The sequence below is a fragment of the Mangifera indica genome, chromosome 10 (assembly GCF_011075055.1).
Source record: "Mangifera indica cultivar Alphonso chromosome 10, CATAS_Mindica_2.1, whole genome shotgun sequence".
NCBI lineage: Eukaryota > Viridiplantae > Streptophyta > Magnoliopsida > Sapindales > Anacardiaceae > Mangifera > Mangifera indica.
Genome location: NC_058146.1, coordinates 11,017,530 through 11,041,182, shown reverse-complemented (window position 1 = coordinate 11,041,182; position 23,653 = coordinate 11,017,530). Strand labels below are relative to the sequence as shown.

The window sequence follows — 23,653 nt, the reverse complement described above, 5'->3', positions numbered from 1 at the left end:
TTTTTTGTTTTTTTTATTTTTTATTTTTTGTCAATACATATTTGGGTGGCCAAATCCAACCCCCCTTTTATTTTTGACCCAATCAGACTTCTATTTCTGATTTTGACCTAGATTTGACCCAATCAAAAATGAAAATTTAGGAAAATGACACAAGTGCCTCAAGCATAACTAAGGATATTACAAATTCTAATGCATTTCTTATGCGTTCTTTAGAAAAGAAAAGAAGAAGAATCTGTCATATTTGTCTATGTAATACAAAGACTCATTCTTTACATTTATGCACAAATCAATATTATTACTTCTATATGCAGTCAAACAAATTTAATTTATACTATATATTAAATCAACAATCTTTAATAGAAAAATATGAGTTTTTAAAATATACTTTGATACCATGTGTAAGTCATAATTACATTTATTATAGAGAAATAATTAAATATCAAACTATCATATACATGTAAATCACAATTTCATTCATGAAGATAAGTTAACCATCAAATCATTATACCCATAAATCTTAAATTTCATGTTTCTTCACATAGTTTGAAGATAGATAAATATATCTTGATCCATTGTATTTTGAAATCTATAAAACATAAAGAGAAATCATGAAGAATTCAAAAGATATTGATTTCTCTCACTTGACTCATTTATTTAATGATGGATAAAAATAACTTAAGTTTTTCTGTTTGTAAGTTGTTGTTATTAATGTGTTGTAGTGTTAGTATGGTGTAAAGGGTAGAGAAGGAATCAACTTCTATCTATAAAGTAAATTATGACTTTTCATCAAAAATCACATACTTATAATCAGTTACATCTTTCATTAGTCTAACCAGTGTGGTTGAATGATCATACTTAGAATTGTGTGTATATTTTTTTAATCTCCTAATAATATGTGAATAATCATATTGAGCTATCAGATCACTTCGGTTTATCTTCAATTGAGTGTGACATCAAAATGTCCAAACATATCTCTGTATAGTGTTCTTGAGATAGCATTATCTTCTCATTCTTTCTTTTAATTTCACACCGAAAAGAACACTCAAAGTTAGAAGCTATAAATCCTTTAATTTTATGTATTATCTAAAGATTAGTACCAAAAATGTGCATATCATCTACATATATATAAACATATAATCACACATTCATCGTCAACAAGTTTAGAATAAACATATTTATGTATTTCTATTGAAGAAAAACCATCACAAAAAAATGCATAATCAAACTTCTTATGCCACTATTTGGGTGTTTGATTTAGGCCATACAAAGAGACTTTTAAGTCCTCCATGACACGACAAAATTATTTTCAAAATTAACTTGTTCATTTTGTGCAATTTGGTGCACTAGAGATATATTAATTAAGTTGGAAATTACATTATAATTTTTCTTGAGATTATGCAGTAAAAAATTAAGGGTTTAGGGGTAAGGGTGCAAAATTTGGTTTGATATTGTAATCAAACTAAAAATGACTAAAATGATATTGTTTGAATGAATTTATATCAAAAATTTGTATGTTCATATGCTTGACGATTTGAATACCTCGTAAGCTCAAATTCAAATTTAAGCTAGATGATATAAAATTCTTAGGTTCGAGTTTGAGCTCAAACTCGCTAAACTAAGTTCGTTTTAAACTTATTTAAATCAAGTCAATAATTGAATTTGAGCCAACTCAACTCAAATCCATCCTTAAGAAAATGAATTGTAAATATAGGATATTCTCATATAAAATTTTATCAAACATCTATCTTACTACTCAATAGCGTAACCATTTCTCTCTCTCTCTCTCTTCCTTTCTATAACACTAGGTCATTACAAAATAAATTATTTTTTTCCATCTAAAAGTTGACAAACCAAATAATTCCTTAAACATCCTCGAGCACATTGCATACTAATAGAAGATTTAGCATGCGAGCTGATAAAAAACTCTACAAAAACACTTTCAACAACAAATTGACATGACAAACATTTCTCTAAGTTGAAACAAGTAGGTAAAACACTCAACAATGCAATGAGATCAATTTTGTTAATAAGGTTGCTTTGGCTATTATCATCCAACAATGCTTTGCCGATATATCAGTATATCACTAAATAATTAAACTTGTGAATTCCAACCACCAGACCCAGATGATAAAATAATGACAATTCTCTTATTCAATATCATAACTTGATTGAAATGTATACTTATTCAGCGTTTGTGGAAGCAATATAAGATGAGGATATAATTTATACAATGGGAATATGAGACATTCAATTTCAGCGAGTGAGAGGCTTGTCAAAGTCCTTGACTTTACTATACTCCACCGGCAGTGGGATATTGAGCTCTGAACAAACCAACTCCATGATTCTTTCAGTTGTAGCACCATATGACATTTTATTCAATGACACTGCTATAGCAAATCTATTTTTTGTGTCACAGAAACCTGTTGATCCACCCATGCCTGAGTGCCCGAAACCGATAATTGATCCATCAGCAGCTTTATTCCTCTTAAACCCCAGTCCAAATTGCCCATTTGGCAAGGCCAAATGCTCATATTCACCCACACCCAGAAACGCATCATGGATTCTAGGGTTACTAAAAATCTTGCCACCCATATTTATCGGCCTAGTGCTATCATCACCACTAGCATCTTTACCCTTATTATTTGTATTGTTCTCTGAAGCAGAAGGCACATCCTTGTTTTTCTTACCTTTTGGTTTTTTTGACTTCTCTTGAGAAGGAAATTTGGGGATGTGAGGGTGACTGCCAAGCGGTGGATTGGATAAAGAGGAATGTGGGGGTGGAATCTCTCCCCCATCAGCTAGAGTTGCATAGTAGCGTGCGACTGCACGAGCTGAGCAATGTAAATTACAAGAAGGAATGACAGCACGGCGAACGCACAAGATGTTGAAGAAAACTGGCAAGGAGGTGACGATCTCTGCAACTTTGTCATGCTGGAACTCAGGGGGTAGAGCAGAATAATAAGATGTGTCCGAGTACTTTATGCGATCATACTCATCTATTGAAAGAGTTGGAAGTCGAGATTCCACACCTGAAGGATAGACATTGAAAGGCATCATAATGCCATTGATTACGGTAGACTACAAAATTTCTGTTCTTTTTATTAGAAAATAATTTGTACGAAGGGGAGCTTTGTACGAAGTAACATGAGAAGATTAAGAAAGTGGAGTTTGACGAGTACCTGGTGGAATTCCAACATACAGCTTCCCTTCTATATTTAGGGGTCGAACGAATATTTCTTCAAGAATCTCCTGAAATTTCTTGCCAGATGCTCGCTGTATTATTGAAAATATAGTCAAATTCTTTGATCACTCTAAAGGCCAGCAAAAAGATCTACTAACAATCAATCCAGCTGGCATACCTAGGATCACATGGCATCTTTACACATCAACATATAAAAATAGGCAAGATATTTGTTATCTATAGATTTCAGGGTTCATAAATCTTCTTATTGAGACCATAGTTGAAAGTTATATTCAATTGAAAGCAACAGAAGCAAGCTATAATACCTCAATCATTGCACCACACAGCCAACCGAAAGACAGATAGTGATAGACCTGCTTTTGGCCTGGTTTACTTTCAGGTTCTAATGCAGCAATTTTACTCAAAAAAACATCCCAGTCAGTATATTGAATGGGATTTTCCTGTCCCATCTCATATAAAGCATTGTGCAAACCACTAGCATGGTTAAGCACATGATGGACCTAAAATCCAAAACCAAGTTATGTTCAGTTACCTTCATAAGAATGGCTAACCACAGGGCATGTTTAAAAGGTCATAGGATAAGATTAAACCTTTATGAGATCTTTTCCATTTGATCCGAATTCATTATCCTCAAGCTTGAGTCACAATGACAATTGAGATCACACACTGGTCTCTCATGTACCAAAGTATCCATTAATTTGAGAATCTTTATGGATCAATTTGCTGTTTGCAGATTTGTGCCCAGTACAAATCATTGACAAATTCACAGAATCTTTTTGGAATTCTATAGGGTATGATAGAATAGTTCGTGAACTAAAGCCATATGATTTCAAACCCGGATTATTTAATTATCACAAAATACACCGTGTGATATAATGAAAGGAGCTCTGAAGTCTACACTATTACTACATCTTTCACTGACTAAAATGAATAATCTGAGTATTTACTATTTCGCTTTGTAAGTATGTATCGTTGGTCTCTCACATCTTTGAGCTTATTGGATTAAATATCAATGTTGATATCTAGCTTAAGCTTTTAGGTAGAGTGGTAACTTAACACAATATCATTGCCAAAGGTTGCAAAGTTTAAATCCCTACATTTCAACTAGATTAGAAAAAAAGAAAAAAAAAATCCATGTTCTATGAGAGAGAGTCTATTGGATAAATATCAATGTTAACAAGCCCCTCCCTACCTACCAGCTTAAGATTTAGATAGAGGGGTATCTTGGCACCTAAGATAAAGATTTTTGTTATTTTGCTCATGATGAATGACCTGAAATGCACTTGGAACTTAAAATTTTTTTTTTTGTAAGTAATTTTTTCAGGGTTTCACAAACATGGCAAAGACTCAAACCCAAGTCATCTTCCTAAAAGTTTTAATGTTCTACCGGTTTTGCTAACCCTTGATTTTTTGTTTTGGAATCAAGGATTAGTTTGGATTTTTATACAAAAAATCCTAGAAACTTGAAATATTGGGTAACAATGTGTAAAACCAGTCAATAAAACTCAGGTTGAGGGACACTTTGGTAGCCAAATCTTACGTTTCACTTTTTTATTTCTAAATTTCTTAAATAAACAAAAGAAGTAGGTGTATCACAAGAAAACAAAAGGTTTGATGCTACTTATGACATTTACAAATGCATATCTCTATTGGTTAAGAAGTTCTCAAGTAATATATATTGCATAGTCATCTTTTCTTCATTTACTCAATTACAGGAAAGAACTCTACTTTTCTTTCAAGAAGAGAAATAGATTTATCTCCAGGCATCAATATTTTGGACTATGTCCAGCTATATTACAATAATACCATGATCCTCAATAAAATATATTTTCTGTATTTCTGAAAAGAGACCAAGAAAAAAACAGAGGAAAATCACCAAAATTTAAAAAAGTCATGCAAGTAAATCTCTAACCATATCAACATCTAATTCTACCGGATCATATTGAACTAAGTGCTATGTATAACAAAGTCCTTTGACATGCAGTTTAAGTGGACCATCCAAAACATCAGAAAATCTTGCCTCGTAAAAAAAAAAAAGAAACACTTCTCTAATATGTCTAGCCAGACCTCAACAACATAAATTAGAAACCTGATTATCTGTTGTATATTTGCAGGGAATAGATATTAATGGACATAAAATAACTAGCCAAATAGAATTTTAGCACAGCAAAGCATACAGATTTACAAACATAAAGCATAGTACCCATAAGAACATTAAGATACCCTTTGTCAACAAGCCAGTGTAACAATCCTGCTGTAATGCCCTTTGTTACCGAAAGAACATTAAAAAGACTATCAGGCTGAACAGGACGAGGATCATATCTACCAAGCACTCCAGCAGCAGTATCTATAATCACCTTACCATCTTTGTACGCACAAACCTGAAGACATCATTAATGAAAATCTCATAAAAATTAAGAATAATTGTCGCTTCAATTCTGCTTTTTCATATTTTGGCATCCAAAAATAGAGAAATAAGCTCATTAATAATCCAACAAACTGTACATATTTTTCTTCAGTATTCACTATAAATGCCTATTCCTATTAAACTTTCTGTTGATATCAAAATAGTATAAACCTATTATTTATAAAATTCTCCACTTTAATCTTAGAGAGGTAGATTAAGGTTTTGTTCATGTCTACAGCAAAAGTATGTCTCTCAAGGTAACCCATGTTACCAACCACCTGGGAGTATAGTGTTACGAACTTTATGAGAACTACTCCTAAAAAATTAGCTATTGAAATGGGAGAACCCGAGACCATATAAACCGTACACTAATTGTTCATACTTTCTAATGTGGGATCTAAGTCTCATACCTTATATTCAGGATTTTAACATACCACCACGCTCCGTTGCCCTGATGCCCAAGCGGGCTGGTTGTGTGCTAGCTCCCTGCTAGTCCTGAGAGAACACTATAATGTTAGCGTCACTGCCTGTGTCGTACGATTGCAACTGGAAAACATGGTATTAGTTCTGATACCAAATGATATGAACCTTAGAAGAACCATACTTTAAAAATTAGCTATTAAGATGGGAGAGTCCAAGGTCATATAAACCCCATAGTAATTGCTCATACTTTCCATTGTATGATCCAAGTCCCATACCTTGCACCTTGGATCTTAACACATAGTTTTGTTTCCCTGCTTTGTTTAGCAGCAATAGAGGTGATTTTCATGAATTAAAGATCTTGCAGATTAGCTCTACTAGCCATTCAGCAGACATCTCCACTTCCAGTATTTTGGATGAGTCACAAAAATTTCAGACTAAATAAGTGTTATTATTTATAAAGCAATACAGGTAATCAGGTTTGTTATATGCAAAGTTCTGCATTTACATACAAATATATTTCCAGCAACATATTAAATGTCACCATACCAAAAAAAAAGTAGCTCAACAACTTATATCATATCTATAACATTTGCAGATACTGGATCATCCAATGTTCTCCAGAGGATAGAGGAATTTATTAGTTATCATTGTTTATTGGTTGTATTTAATAATAATAATAATCATTATTATTATTATTATTATTTTTCATGTAATAACTGGTTACACTTTAAATAATTGAAAAAAAAGAAGGCTTCTAAAAAGTCAATGGGCTCAATCAACTTATTCTCTGTTAACTGAGACTAATACAACACCCCAAGCATGGAAAACTAACAGCCCTAAAGTAGAAGGGAAATATATAGAAAGTAAACAAAAATAGTATTACAAGCTTTGAAAATGAAATAATTGAAAGATACCATTCAGGTTATTAAGCTGTCATGCAAAAATTAAAATTCATGCAGACCTGAATTCTAAGTATTTTGTCCTCATTCCCCAACTGAACTAAGAATTCCCTCAACTTGGCCTCCACTTCAGAATGGGTTGAAGAATCATAAATCCACTGGGGATTTGTTGCCGGTCCCTTGTTCATGTTTCTAAGCAGTTAAATTACATTGTAGTTAGATATCAAGTTTAGAATTAACTGACCCTTCTAAAACAGACTCAGCAAATGGTCTCATAATATCCAAATATACAATGCGAACATTCATCATAGAAGAAAGACCTGAACAATGTTAGACAGTGAGGTAAAAATGCAAAGTTGGTTTAAAAAATTTAAGCAATTGAGGCCTCTATACCATACCTCTAAGAAGAGTAAGGACTTTTGAAAACATCACAAAATCACCAGGGAAGGCATCAAACTGGAACCGAAGTGTTTAACTATGTTATAAAAATATAAACGTTTATTTTTAATGAATGTCTCAGACAAACATATTGAAAAAGGGAGATAGTATAGCCTTACAGGATCAAAGCGTTTAATTTCTTTTTGGGTTAACTGCATCTTTTCCTGTATATGTTTCATGCTTTTTGCCTTTTCCTGAGTTATAGCTTCCATGGTTTCCTGTACACAAGGAGATTAGCTTCATTTAATGTACAGAAGGAGAACCCCAGTTGAGAAGAGAATCTCAGAGTAGTGTAAACATACATGAGATTCATCTGCTGGCGTGGACTCACGGAAGAATAGAGTTGTGACCTCCATAGCCTGCTCAGGCATGTCTAGACGCAACTTAAGTCCCATTTCTGCCATGGCAGACAAAAGAGCTACATGGTCTCCCTATGAAAAAGACAAAAATATTGATTTCATAGTTTGCAAAGAGAAATGGTTTGAAGATATGTCTAAAGCAGAAAGACAAGCTTTAACAAAGGTTAATCAATTCGAAGTCTTAAGGACTCAGATTTAAAATTCTGATAAAAAATAAAACTTAAAAAATGTCATATACAAATCCGACTCACAAAGTTGACGAAAAATATTGAAAAAAAGATATTCTCCCCCATCAAATCAAGCTAGTAGCACTATGATAAATACCTAACAAGCTAAGTACGTAAACTAATGAAGGTCTAGCCTCAGGCATTTAATGAAAATAATGAATGTTGAGAGAAAGTAAAAGATTATTGCTAAGAAGAAACAAACAAGAGTGTTTCATGCAAGAGCAATTAACTTATAGACACTCACACAATCAATATATTGCGTCATCAGATAATTTTTCAAATTTGTGCAAGTTCTTTATATTATAATTTTTATGATGAAAAAAATAACAAAAAATTTGACCCAAACAGCCAAACCTCTGCACAAGCCAACAAAAATTTTGCAAGTGCTTGTTTCACAGAGTTTGATAGTTTCTTCGTGAGCCCAAAATCAAGCAAAATTGGACGGTGGGGAGCCTCCTTGCTAACAAGGAAATTTCCTGCATTAAAACACCGAGGAAAGCATTGAAGTAGGTCAGAGGAATTGACTGTAGAACAAGTGGTATATTAGTAATCAGAAAAAACCAATTTTCATTGTAGTGCTAATATTAGAATTCATTCTGAAGGTGAAAAATACTGTTTAAGACATAAAGGATAAATAAAAGAAATCACATGAGAACAAATACCAGGATGAGGATCACCATTGAAAAATCCATCAACAAAAATTTGGTGGGCATATGCACGTGTAATTTCTTCCACAATTTTCCGCTTGTCAACACCAGAAGCTTCCAGAGATTCAGAGTCATTTAAACGTATCCCATCCATAAAAAAAAAATGAATATTAAGCATTTGAAAATGAAAAGGCAGTGTTATTTGTTAAAAGAATTCTTTGGGACAAAAGTTTTCTACTTCATTAGATATTCTCTAAAATTTTTGTCATAACTTATGATAACAAAAGCAAAAACAAATATTCCAGACTTTTCACTCTACAAATTTAAACATAACAGTGAGTCACCTAAACCCCAAAATGCAGACCCAGCACTTTAAATTTGAATCAGTAGAGAAATTCATGCCTGAATAACTTCGGGAACAAGAACATCCACTGTATTGGCAGACTTGTTATCTTCGCATCTGTTTTTGCAGCAAAGATTGGAATGCAGAGTTCTAGTATTTTCTACAAACACAAAACAAGCATCAATAAGAAAAATCAGTGAGCATGAACAGGAAAATTAATCCATACATTGTAAATGCAAGGACATTCCCTGATTATCTTATCAAAATTCATGCACGTATCACATATTGCAGGAACAAAAAACAGCCGCTTTTTGTTGAAAAATGAAAAATAGAAAAACAATCCTCTGCCCATTCAAGGAAAAAATAAGCATACCCTCTTCAAGTTTAAAGTCAAGTTCTTTTGGAGCTTCTCTGCACCACTCGTCTAAAACAGGATTGAAGTTATATACAGGGTCTGCCCAAGCTATCCAGTCGACAATGTATTTTACATCCTTCAGGTCCTATAAAATTAGGCCATACCTAAAAACCATTTAATCACTGCAACTTTTACTTAGCGTCAAAATTTTATAAACAAAAGCATATAAAACCTCCAAGATAATTGTCTTGATGCCCGGATGTTGAACTTTGGCAACCACATCCCGCCCATCAATCAGCTTGGCACGGTGGACTTGTGCAATCTGCATAGCGTAAAACATAAAAATCCCATAATGCAGTGACTGATTCAATAGCTAATACGACCAATTATAATAGGAGGATCTTACTGATGCTGTTGCCAAAGGAGTTCTGACAAAATCCATGAAGACATCGTCGATGGATTTACCCAACTCTTTCTCTATGGTCTGACGAACCTGTGTAAACAACACTGACCACATTTAAACATTCCAAAAATGTAGGAATATGCACATACCCTAGGGGAGTCTTGACAGCGGCCACATGAGGCCTTCAAGGCCACCGTACACCCAATTTTCCTCTTTTCATTTTAATTTTAACCTTCTTAAAACCCGATAAATTTGATGATTCTGGTTGGAAAAGGAAAATGATATCGTTTGATATGGGGTGAATTGTGGCCATAGCTGATAAATTTTGAGAATATTTTGGTGAAATTTGGTTGGATCATGGAATGAAACCCTTTGAGGTTTTGGCAAAGCATGTTGTCAGCCCTCTAAATATTTTTGGACGAGAGTATTTTTTTCATCAATGGCCAAAACACTAACCCCAGTATCCCCGGGCTAATTATTAAAAATTAAAACAAAGGTTTAAGAATTAGACCAAATAATAAACCATTTTGAGGTTAGACCATTTTGATCCCTTTACCATTTTGAAGGCAAAGGGTTCTATAATTACTAAGTGCGAAAACAAACAGTTAGATTTCCATAGTATTGTAATACACAAAGTTGACAGGTAGAAGAAGAATCACCTCAAGTAAAGGGCGAGGAGGAAGCGAGTCCTGAAGCTTTTTGAGCTGAGAAATGTACTCCGCTGGAAGCACATCAGCACGTGCTGATAAGTACTGTCCAATTTTCACCCATAGGCCGCTCAACTGTACCATCAAATTCACAACCCTCCGAGCATTTCGCTTATGAGCCTTCTCCCATAATTCAGCTCTTTCAGACTTTTTGGTCCATTTCTCTTTCACCTGAACACCCTTTAATAAAAATTAACACCATATTATAAGTCAGTCAAATTTCCATCCACTTGGCATCAAGACAATAAGCAGTAACGAACGAACTTTACCTTGTAGTCCAGGAAAATCTTCAAGGCCATCTTGAGTACTTTCATGCGTCTTCTGTAAATGTTTCCCCATGCCATCTGAAATAATAACAATTACATACCCATTCAGCCTTAAGAAAATTTACTTCAATGCATGTGTATGAATATAACAAACACGCCCTTCAACACTACAAAGGAAATTACGTGAAGGTCTGATGTTATGTGACGTCGTTTTACAACAGGAGAACTTCTATTGACTTGGTTTGTTCAGTGCTCATCACCTCACCTCTATTATATATGTCATTAACAACCGGCTTCATTGCATTAAGAAAAACTGAGGGCCAATAGTCGGCAAACACATCATCAATTACTTTTTACAGAAAAGAAGTCAATTGATGAGCATATGTAGCGTTGAATGAAGAGGAGAGAATAAGGGAGTTTAATTAATTGGAAGGAGCGGCTTAAAGCTTCAAGCACACACTATAAGTGCATATTTCATCCATAAAAATTTAGGATTCAAGCGTTTTTTTTCCAAGGTTTGCAACAAAAGTCCAATGCATAAAGCCAACAAGAATTAACCCCAAACATGCATAAAATAAGGCCAAGATTCATGAAATCCGAGAGAAGAAAGTGACGTCCCTACTCACCTAAAATTTGCTCCAACAAAGTTGGCGACAGGTTGGTTCTTCAAGATTTTGGATGTCAGAGAAAGTTCCCTACCTGTCAAATTTCTTCCCTTCAGCTGTCAGAAGGTTGCTTTTTGATTTGGTACTTTAATGGGGAAGGAAAAGTGACGGAATCCACCTTTAAACCTGGTGGGAAGTTGCTTAAATATGCAACACATCCCACCTCATTTAGGGTTGTATTTTTTGTCAATACATATTTGGGTGGCCAAATCCAAGCCCTCTTTTATTTTTGACCCAATCAGAATTCTATTTTTTATTTTGACCTAGCCAAAAATGAAAATGTGCCTCGAGCATAACTAAGGATATTACAAATTCTAATGCATTTATTATGCGTTCTTTAGAAAAGAAAAGTCGTAGAATATGTCATATTTATCTATGTAATACAAAGACTCATTCTTTACATTTATACACAAATCAATATTATTATTTCTATATGCAGTCAAACAAATTTAATTTATACTATATATTAAATCAACAATCTTTAATGAAAAAACATGAGTTTTTAAAACATACTTTGATACCACATGTAAGTCATAATTACATTTATTATAAAGAAACAATTAAATATCAAATTATCATATGCATGTAAATCATAATTTCATTCATTAAGATAAGTTAACCATCAAATCATTATACTCGTAAATCTTAAACTTCATATTTCTTCACATAGTTTGAAGATAGATAAATATATCTTGATCCATTAAATTTTGAAATCTATAAAACATAAAGAGAATTCATGAAGAATTCAGAAGATATTGATTTCTCTCACCTGATTCATTTATTTAATGATGGATAAAAATAACTTAAGTTTTTCTATTTGTAAATTGTTGCTATTAATGTGTTGTAATGTTAGTATGGTGTAAAGGGTAGAGAAGGGATCAACTTCTATTTATAAAGTAAATTATGACTTTTCATCAAAAATCACATACTTATAATCAGTTACGTCTTTTATTCTGACCAATATGGTTGAATGATCATACTTAGAATTATGTGTATATTTTTTTAATCTCCTAATAATATGTGAATAATCATATTGAGCTATCAAATCACTTAAAAAAAGGAAATATAAGATATTCTCATATAAAATTTTATCAAATAACTATCTTACTACTCAATAACATAACCATTTCTCTCTCTTTCTTCCTTTTTATAACACTAGGTCATTACAAAATAAATTATTTTTTTCCATCTAAAACTTGACAAACCAAATAATTCCTTAAACATCCTTGAGTACATTTTATACTAATAGAGGATTTAGCATGCGAGCTGATAAAAAACTCTACAAAAACACTTCCGACAACAAATCGACAAGACAAACATTTCTTTAAGTTGAATCTCTCCCCATCAGCTAGAGTTGCATAGTAGCGTGCAACTGCACAAGCTGAGCAATGTAAATTAGAAGAAGGAATGACAGCACGGCGAACGTACAAATTGAAGGCTTCTAAAAAAGTCAATGGGCTCAATCAACTTATTCTCTGTTAACTGAGACTACTACAACACCCCAAGAATAAAAAACTAACAACCCTAGAAGTGGAAGGGAAAGATATAGAAGGTAAACAAAAAAAATATTACAAGCTTTGAAAATGAAATAATTGGGAAGATACCATTCAGGTTATTAAGCTGTCATGCAAAAATTAAAATTGATGCAGACCTGAATTCCAAGTATTTTGTCCTCATTCCCCAACTGAACAAAGAATTCCCTCAACTTGGCCTCCACTTCAGAATGGGTTGGAGAATCATAAATCCACTGGGGATTTGTTGCTGGCCCCTTGTTCATGTTTCCAAGCAGTTAAACTACCCTGTAGTCAGATATATGACAGTAGCAAATGTAATGAAATGACATATCAAGTTTAGAATGAACTGACCCTTCTAAAACAGATTCAGCAAATGGTCTCATAATATCCAGATATACAATGCGAACATTCATCATAGATGAAGACCTGAACAATGTTAGACAGTGAGGTAAAACTGCAAAGTTGGTTAAAAAAACATAAGCAATTGAGGCCTCTATACCATACCTCTAAGAAGAGTAAGGACTTTTGAAAACATCACAAAATCACCAGGGAAGGCACCAAACTAGAACCAAAGTGTTTAACTATGTTATAAAAATATAAACGTTTATTTTTTATGAATGTCTTAGACAAACATACCGAAAAAGGGAGATGGTATGGCCTTACAGGATCAAAGCGTTTAATTTCTTTTTGGGTAAACTGCATCTTTTCCTGTATATGTTTCATGCTTCTTACCTTTTCCTGAGTTATGGTTTCCCTGGTTTTCTGTACACAAGGAGATTAGCTTCATTTAATGTTCACAAGGTGAATCCCAGTTGAGAAGAGAATCTTAGAGTAGTGTAAACATACATGAGATTCATTTGCTGGCGTGGACTCACGGAAGAATAGAGTTGTGACCTCCATAGCGTGCTCAGGCATGTCTAGACGCAGCTTAAGTCCCATTTCCGCCATGGCAGACAAAAAAGCTCCATGGTCTCCCTAAGAAAAAGACAAAAATATTCCTTTCTTAGTTTGCAAGGAGAAATAGTTTGAAGATATTTCTTAGTTTGCAGCTTAAGACCTTTTATTTGCTAGTGTCGAATGTTGGGTAGGGATATTGTAAGCCACGTCATATTTAAGTGTGCGCCAGTCTGTGATTGTGTGGCTATTGGCGATGTCAGCAATTTTTGGATGTTGTGTCTGCTGACTTATGATAACAAAAGCATAAACAAATATTCCAGACTTTTCACTCTGCAAATTTATAATAACAGTGAGTCACCTAAACCCCAAAATGCAGACCCAGCACTTTAAATTTGAATCAGTAGAGAAATTCATGCCTGAATAACTTCGGGAACAAGAACATCCACTGTATTGGCAGACTTGTTATCTTCGCATCTGTTTTTGCAGCAAAGATTGGCATACACAGTTCTAGTATTTTCTATAAACACAAAACAAGCATCAATAAGAAAAATAAGTGAGCATGAACAAGAAAATTAATCCATACATTGTAAATGCAAGGACATTCCCTAATTATCTTATCAAAACTCATGCACGTATCACATTTTGCAGGAACAAAAAACAGCCGCTTTTTGTGGAAAAAAGAAAAATAGAAAAAAAATCCTCTGCCCATTCAAGGAAAAAATAAGCATACCCTCTTCAAGTGTGAAGTCAAGTTCTTTTGGAGCTTCTCTGCACCGCTCGTCTAAAACAGGATTGAAGTTATATACAGGGTCTGCCCAAGTTATATACAAGGAAAAAAAGTATTAAGAATGATTGATGGAGAAGTATTGACCTGTTTAAGAAGAAGTCTCCTCTGGATTCAACCGAAATCGGGTATGAAACGAAGACCCATACGACAAATATCTTCCCATTCCGGCTCAGGTTCTTCATAGGATGTAATTTCCCGATTTTGTAAAGATGGGAGAAACTTTAATGCTTGATCCAGTTGACTAATTTTTGGACATGACAAAATTTTCAAATCCACAAGAGCAGTCAGATTTTGCAAGGCATCCACTGGAAGAGATTCTAGATCAGGAATTTTAAACATAAGCATTGACTTTAAATTGGAGAGAGGGGCAGAAAAGCAAGAGGAAGTTGATGGTTCCCCTTTATTCTTCAACGTCATCGTCATCATCCGCTGCAGTGGTTTCGAGCTAGTCTTGAGCAATTTCAATTCTACCAAAGATGGACACAGTGGCATGAACATCAAATTGGGGCAGTTTTGGATATCTAATTTGGAAAGACAAGGAAATGAAGGCAACTCTGTATCATTATAATCATGCTTCCTCCACCATCCCTTTAGTTCAGGACAATCGCAAAGGGTGAATTGTTCTAGGGATGGGAAGAATGTTGCTGGCAATGTGGACCAACTCTTATTTGCTTCATCTGAAATATACTCCAGATCATCTAGATGGCTAAGACACAGAGTCTTCAGACATGGCAATTTATCCAATGGTGGGATATGTTTGCATCTTCTACATTTTTTAATACTAATTGAAGTTAACTTTGTAAGAGACAAAAGCCAATCACACAGTTTAACAACCATGAATGATCTCACACTGATTTTCTTAAGATTTGAGTGTGGCTTTAGACCTTCTAACACCTCTACTTCATCTATTCCTTCATTTCCTTGAACCTCTCTATCATCACTTCTTCCCCAATCCAATGTCAGAGACCAAAGAAATTGCTTCCCTTCTAAGTTGGCCGACTTTCTACTTGCCTCAAATTTTAAGTTTTTAATCTTGAGTTTTCCTCTCAAGTTGTTCAGCCGATGTAATTCCTCTGTCCCACTATGATTAGTTTTTCTTTTGGACTGTTTGCTTACAACAAATAGTGGTAAAGTCTGAAGATTAGTTAAATGCCCCAGTCCATATGGCATTCCAGTTAAAGAATCACACTTTTTGTTTATAAGATGTCTAAGGTTCACCATTTTTTTAATATGTCTTGGTAGTTCCACAAGCTCACTACAGTAAGACAGATCTAATGTTTCCAGATTTACTAGTCTTGACAATGAATTAGGAAGTATTCTAATATCTACACCAGAAACATCGAGATATCGCAAATGCTTCAATTCACCAATTAAACTCAAAAGTTTCCCATTTGAACTCAGCAGTTTATGAAATTTTAACCCTCCAAAATCCAATGCTCGTAAGTAAGCATAACTAGTTAAAATTTCATCACCATGATCCAAGTTGAAACCCCAATTTAATCTACAAAATAAAAGCAAAGTTCTTATATTATTTCCACTATATAACACAGCTGGAAATTTCCATGATGCTTTTACTTCACCACAATCTAGAGATAAATGGCGACATCTTACATTCACACTTTCAACCTTTTCAAATGTTTGCATGGTGCATTCAGTTCCTGCAACCAATTGTGCAAGGTCATGCATAAGATCATGCATCTTACAAGCGACTACATTGCCCCATCTATCATATTCTGGATCTTGGAAAAATGATCCTGAAAGTAGAGTCAAAAAATATTTATCTCCAACATTTTCTGGACACTCTCTTTTTGACATTTGAATAAACCCTTGCGCCATCCAAAGATGAATCAATTTTTGCTTCTTAATCTTATAATCCTTTGGAAACAATGCACAATAAGCAAAACATTGTTTCAAGTTTGAAGGGAGATGATCATAGCTGAGCTTGAGCAATGGTAAAATATCACTTTCTTCTTTAATCACCTTTGACATTTCATTTTCCTTAAAATTCAGCCAGTCATCTTCCTTATTATTACCAGACAGTAATTGTGCTATTGTCATTATGACAAGAGGAACTCCACCACACTTTCCTACAATCCCTTTTCCTATCTCTACTAATTTTGAATCTTTTGGTTCCACACCATGTTGAAAGGCTTTTTGGGTAAACAAAGACCAAGACTTTTTTTCATCTAGTCCTGTCAAGGTATAGACATAAGATTCAAGTTTGCTAGTAACCTTAGCAACTACTTTACCACGTGTAGTAACTAGTATCTTGCTTCCTTTTGAACCATTCATTAATAGATCAGTCAATTCATCCCATTTATTCTGCTTTTCATTCCATACATCATCCAAAACTAGTAGATATCTTTTCCCATCAATTTCTTTTCTAAGGAATTCTTGCAATTCGTTCAAATGAAAATTTCCAAGTTCTTTACGAGTTGCAGATTTTATTATCTTTTCGACAATTGTCTTTACAGTAAAATCCTCAGAGACACACACCCACATCCTTAACTGAAAATAGTTTGTGACATTCTCATCATTATAAACAAGCTGAGCAAGTGTGGTTTTTCCTACTCCTCCTAGTCCAACTATGGTAACAACTGAAACATTCACAAAATCATTTGAGTCCAATACAAGTTTTATAACTTTACCTTTATCATTATCTCTTCCAATTACCTTTTCTACACGTATGAAAGAATGAGTTTCCCTTTCTATACTTATGACTCCCTTTTCAACAAGGTGCTCAGAAAAGTGGAACTGCTTATCATTTTTAATCTCATGGAGTTTCTCCCTGATAGTCTTAATCTTATGAGCCATTCTAAGACTATATGCAATTTGATTATAATTGGAGAAAAAGATTCGTACCTCATATCCCAATTTGTTTCCAGTCATCACCTCTCGCCATCGAAGTTCAGTAGAGAAATCATCTACCAAGTCATCTACATCATAAAAAGCATCTTTAAGCCTTTGGATCCAATCGGTTACCTGTTGGTTCATTTTGTTGTGCTGCTCCTCAGCATCAAGAAGTGTTGATTTGATAGTGTTGACAGTCTTGATGAGTTTTTGAATCTCATCCTTAACACCCCATGCCAATTTGCTTTCTTGGAGTAGCAAGGATCCCAACCCTTCCAAGATTTTGCCCGCAACACTAAATAGAATGCCTTCAGCCATTTGTTCTCAGTTGCTGTGATACAAATTGATTTTTTTCAAGAGGTAGCTGTAAAAATTAGTTGTAAGACAATATCAGTGATGTTTATAGACAAAAGTCAGGACTCTTAACATAAAATATGAAGAAGACACTTGACTTGTTGATGGAATCCAAAGCGAAAAGGAAAAAGGTCGTAAATTCTGTTGGCGTAACGATAGAAAAAGACGAGCAACTATCAACAGAATGTTTTGCTTTATGAATATTAAACATTAATCTATAAGGGTTTGTAATTCTTTATTTGCATCAAAACATTATTTACTACCAATATTTTTATGGCCACGTTCTGTGGTACGCCGGGCAGGGTCTACCCACCAGATGGTGGATATCCCATTAGCCGGCCAGCATAAGCGAGCAATAAGCATCAAGTAATTGGGGTGTGTGCAGTCGAGTTTAATATGTTTCAAGAATATTTTTAATCCAAACTGGAAAAATAAATTAAAAATTTTTCAAAGCTAACCAAATTAAAAAAATACAATTTTGTTTGGTTTAAATTATAATTTGAACCAATTAAATTCATTCATTTATAAATATATATTAATTAATTAAATTAAAATTTTTTAAAACATAATATAAACATATAAATATAAAAAAAATATGTAATATTTATTCAACATAGATATAAAGGAAATAACAAAATAAATATAAAAAAAAAATTGCATATTTAATTATTTATCTGAAAAGTTTATCAAATATAGTTTTATATATATATAAAACAATTTACAATCAAGAAAACTAAACAATTAACATTGTGATTTTGTCCTTGGGGAGAATCATTCATTGACTTTGAGATGATTGAGTCTTGAACATATCCGAACAATGCCTGTGTGAGAATCAATCACACAGGCAATAGTTTCTGCTATTGCTATATTTACACTTAGGAGATTTTCGTTTAATATAATATATATATTAATTTTTCAATTATACGTCATTTTCAAAACCACTCAAAGTTTTGGTAAAATAATTGATTTTGATGTGATGGCATAAAATTCAAATTGGAAAATAAAATATGCTTTATGACTTGTAATAAGAAACGTTAAAATGAAAACAAGAAAAAAGATAACTTTTTCTCTAAAAGAGAACAAGAATTATGGTGATAGATATTTATAATAAAGAGTATGATGCAGTAATGCATATTATAATATTCCCTTTTTCTCTAAAACTTCCTACAACTAAAACAAAATTTTTTTTAAGAAAAGAAAAAAATCCAAAATTCATTTTTAATTGAATACTAAAACTAACATAATATTTTAAATTTAATCTTTTATTTAAGTTTATATCAAATTAAGTAATTTTTTTTTTAACGTTTTTCATAATTAAATAATTGTTATCTATCCAAGTCTCTTTCCAGATTTTTCAAATCGTTCATCCAGTTAAAATGCAGTTTACTGCCAAATCTCATCTGATGGATAAATCAACTCTCTTATAAAGCCTTTTAAAATTTGATATATACAACAAAAAAAATTTAATTCTTTTTTTAGAGACTATTCTTTTCAGCAATTCATTTCAATACATTGTCAGATTTATTTTAATATTAGTTATTTTTTAATTTTATTATATATTTATGTGTATTAATAAAATTATAGATATATCAATTATGATTTTATCCATTTGCATAATACAAACTGTGACTGTTTTAATTATTACTCTATTTAAGTTTTTTATTATATTTATTTTTCCTTTTGTTAAAGGAAACTATAGTTATATCAATTTTTATAATTGTTTCATATTTGTAAATGTAAATTATAATTGTATCTCATTTGCAATCCGAAGTTTGTAAAATCATGCATCTGAACCCGAAATCATAAATATCATTTGAATATTTATTTGTATTATAGTAATTATATCTTATTTATAATTTCAAGTTTATAAAATTGTGAGAATATATATCTATATACATATGGGCTCAAAGTCTCAAATTTCATCAAAATATTTATTTGTTTTATAATAACTATATCTCTTTTGCAATCTGAAGTTTGCATAAATTAAATATGGATTTGAAGTCTAAAATATCATTAGAATCAAAATTTAAAATACTATAATATTTTGAATATTAATATTCTAAATATTAATTCTAAACCCTAAACTATAAATTTTGTAAATATGAGATAATATTTAAACCTGAAGTTTCAAAGATTAATCTCAATATATTATCTACAAAACTATAAGTTCTATGAGTATGGACAATATTTGAACCTGAAGTTTTTAAAATTGGATAGATATAATTAAATTGACTTTTTACATGACTCTCTACCTATAATTTATGAGCCTTGAAAAAGTGATTAAATAAAATGTCCCAAAATGACAAATCTAATGCCATTATATTATAGACATCACATTCCTGAATGATTGCAAAGTGAATATGTGGATATAATGATAGATATACTAAATTCGTGGAAAAATTTGAAAGATAAATTTAAATATTAGATTTAATGATACTCCTAATAGCTCTATAATTTAGTACAACTTTGTGATTTTTAGAATTTTTTTCCCTAATTAAAGTAATGTGAAAGAGAAAATATTCTTCACATTTCATCTTTATAATGTGCTCCTGTAATAACAATATCGGGAAAAGAAATTCTAAATTATTGTTATATTTCTTGTTAATGAAAAACCATCAAACTCGTCTAACAAACAATGCATCATTCCCTAAAGTGAACGCAACTACCAAAATTAATTATCATGGGTGTAAGTAAGGTCTTGGATGAAACAATTTTGACCCAAAGATGATTATAATAGAAAATCTTAGTCATACCATTAGAAGTGGATTAAGATTGAAATGAAATAAAAAATAATGTAGAGTAAACTATAAAATAATCAGTGTGGTTGTAAACATCATTGGTTGCATATATGTAGTATACACAAACATTCGGTGGATCTATATTAAACAACTACAAAAAAATAATCAAAGTTTTTGATGATTTGGATCATATTGATCTAATGAATCTTGATGTTTCATGACTTCTTTCAAGAATAAACATATATGTCACTTGACTAATGACATGCATGCCCAAAAATCCTTATTTTCATAAATAAACATATTTATAGTTTCTATAACTAAAGATTTCCTATATTACTCTAGAAGAAATACTGAAAGTTCTCTCAGAGGCCACAATTTCAATTGCCTTAAGGGAAAGCATTTTGTCCTTGTTTGGATTGTCTTGCCACCATGGAAGTGTATTAAAATCTGACATGATTGATTGCTGGGCAGTCTTTACACAACTTTCTTCTAAGTAGATTTCCAACTTCAACTAAACGATTGGTTCTTATTATATCCTCCTCATGTGCTTCCTTAAGCACTGCCAAACTTCATTTCTAACAGATTTACCATGGGAAATTCGAGACTTGGATGTTTTGCCTACAAGGTTGGCATCCAAATAAATGCATAATATTTTAAATAAAGTTTTTAAACAAGTAGTTAATGAAAAATTAGACTTGATTCAATAAACTATGTTTGTGATTGTGCGATGCTTTGTTTTTTTAAGGAAGCAATGTCCACACATTCTTTGTATAATGATTCTATTGTCTTCTATTAACGATATAAAATGGGAAAAGTCAACTTAACATATCAAACTTTATCATAGAAAAATCACAAAGATAAATAACAAATTATAAATAAGTAAATTAGTAATATGTCTAATGAGAACAAAATATGTAAAAATAAAAAAAGCCACAATTCATTTCAAGTTATTTACCTCAAATCCATAGTGCTTAGCAATAGCCATAGACACATTTACCTTTCTTAATACTTATCAAACTTAATCATTATCTCATGTTTGCCAGATACGGATCAAGATCAAATTCCTGTTCTATAAAAATCTCCTTAATCCTGTTACTATATTGGTTAAGTCATTGAAAATCTTCAAAAACTCATAATGACAACTACCTCACCTCACTTGTTTTGACATTCTTAACGCTCTCTTGGATGTTTTTAATAACTTGTTTAATCTTATCAACCCTATCTTCAACCAATAGATTGATAATGTGAGTTATGCACCTAATGTGTTATGAGATTTCTATCACACAAGAGTGTTGCTGGCGATGTGAAACAAAGTCCTTAAACATGGCAATGTATCCAATGGTGGGATATATTTGCATCTTCTAAATTGTTTAATACTAATTGAACTTAACTTTGTAAGAGAAAAAAGCCAATCACACAGTTTAACGCCCATGAATGATCTCACACTGATTTTCTTAAGATTTGGGTGTGGCTTTAGACCTTCTAACACCTCTACTTCATCTATTCCTTCATTTCCTTGAACCTCTCTATCATCACTTCTTCACTAATCCAATGTCAGAGACCGAAGAAATTGCTTCCCTTTTAAGTTAGCCGACTTTCTACTTGCCTTAAATTTTAGGTTTTTAATCTTGAGTTTTCCTCTCAAGTTGTTCAGCATATATAATTCATCTATCCCACTATGATTACTTTTTCTATTGGCTCATTTAGTTCTTTGGCTTACTACAGATAGTGGTAAAGTCTAAAGATTAGTTAAATGCCTCAGTCCATTTGGTATTCCAATTAAAGAATTACACTTTTTATTTATAAGATGTCTAAGGTTCACCATTTTTTTTAAATATCTCTTGGTAGTTCCATAAGCTCACTACAGCAAAGGAGGTCTAATGTTTCCAAATTTACTAGTCTTTACAATGAATCAAAGAGTAGTTTAATATCTATACCAGAAAAATTAAGATATCACAAATGCTTCAACTTACCAATTAAACTCAAAACTTCCCCATTGAATAAAGCAAGGGAACCCGAAAGCCCGAAACAAAGGAAATGGTAGAGTCAAAGACATATAACAACCCAAGAACACCACTCCTTTTCTTTCTATCTCGCCAAACAAAAACAAGATTGAAAACAATAGAGAGCACTGCACATAAAGACTAAAGAACAAACCATACTTTGCCAAATTAATAACACCATACTTTGTAAGTTTAACTCTTGTGGGAAGTTTTCCCTTCATAGCTATCAAAGAAAAAGAAGATGTCTAGGAATATATTTTTTATAACACACCACCCCATTCCAATAAACCTATTGCCTTTTGGCTTTAATTTCATTCCAGGCTACGTTGATAGAGAACTTACCTTCATGGTTGAGGAGCTGCACCAACCTGCCTTTTTCACTTGAAGGTAGAAATCAATTAGGTTCTTAACCTCCATTAAATTCCAAGACAAAACAGTAAGCCATCTCTAAGCTTTTCCATTGACTATCATCTTCACTTTGCAATTTAAATTCAAATGAGCTTTATAGGCAATTCTTTCTCCAAACCTATCAATAATAGGACCAAGGGGATGCCAACAATCTTTACAAAGAAAAGCAGCCTTACCATTACAAATCTCTATCTTGATTCTATTATTAACAAAATCCCAATCACCAAAAATATTTCTTCTAATCTTCTCTATGTTTTCTTTCTTCACCTTGGTGTCAAGAATAACACACAAGTCAATCTTATTCTTAGCTATAACAAGTTTTATTTCCTTTTGTTTTAGTGGGGAGTTTAATCCCCTAATATTCTAAGCTACAAGATTAATCATTAAAAGGTTTGGTGGAATTGGACTCTCTTATCTTCTTAGCAAGTTTCTTCTTTTGGAATTTGCTCATCGTGATACTTAAGGCCCTATTTATATCTTTTTCATCTACCTTTACTAATTTTTTGAATGTTATAACTAAAGAAGATTCCATTTCATCATCATTTGAATGAGGCTCTTCTTCCCCTTTCCCACCTTTATTGATTATAATGCTTGAAGGTTTTCCATTTTTATCTTACTTATCAACAACTCTTTTTCTTTTCTCTTCTTAGCTTGCTCTTTACTAATCTTAATCACCTCTTTTCCTTTTTCTGCTAATTTAGCCTCATAAGCCTTGGGAATTGACTCAGTCCTCATTTCTTTCTCATTGAATGTTACCTCTT

At 32.5% G+C, this 23,653-nt stretch overlaps 1 protein-coding gene and 1 pseudogene across 2 annotated transcripts; both read right to left on the bottom strand.

Annotated features, from left to right (window-relative positions):
- Positions 1-2,128: 2,128 nt before the first annotated feature.
- Positions 2,129-14,079, bottom strand: LOC123227698 (annotated as a pseudogene).
- Positions 14,080-14,168: 89 nt separating this feature from the next.
- Positions 14,169-18,131, bottom strand: LOC123227692 (disease resistance protein RGA2-like). Of its 2 annotated transcripts, none has more exons than XM_044652795.1 (4): positions 18,007-18,131; positions 14,624-17,753; positions 14,483-14,533; positions 14,169-14,269 (listed from the first exon to the last, which is right to left on the bottom strand). In XM_044652795.1, exon 2 carries the CDS (start codon positions 17,705-17,707, stop codon positions 14,651-14,653), a length of 3,057 nt encoding a protein of 1,018 aa, XP_044508730.1. In that variant the 5' UTR covers positions 17,708-17,753; positions 18,007-18,131; the 3' UTR covers positions 14,169-14,269; positions 14,483-14,533; positions 14,624-14,650. The 2 variants fall into 2 exon arrangements, with proteins under 2 accessions (XP_044508730.1, XP_044508729.1); XM_044652794.1 differs by having other exon boundaries at positions 17,842-18,115.
- Positions 18,132-23,653: the final 5,522 nt, after the last annotated feature.

Bases quoted from the DNA above. Each gene is read 5' to 3' on its own strand.
- LOC123227692 (XM_044652795.1), bottom strand. From the start codon at position 17,707: ATGGCTGAAGGCATTCTATTTAGTGTTGCGGGCAAAATCTTGGAAGGG.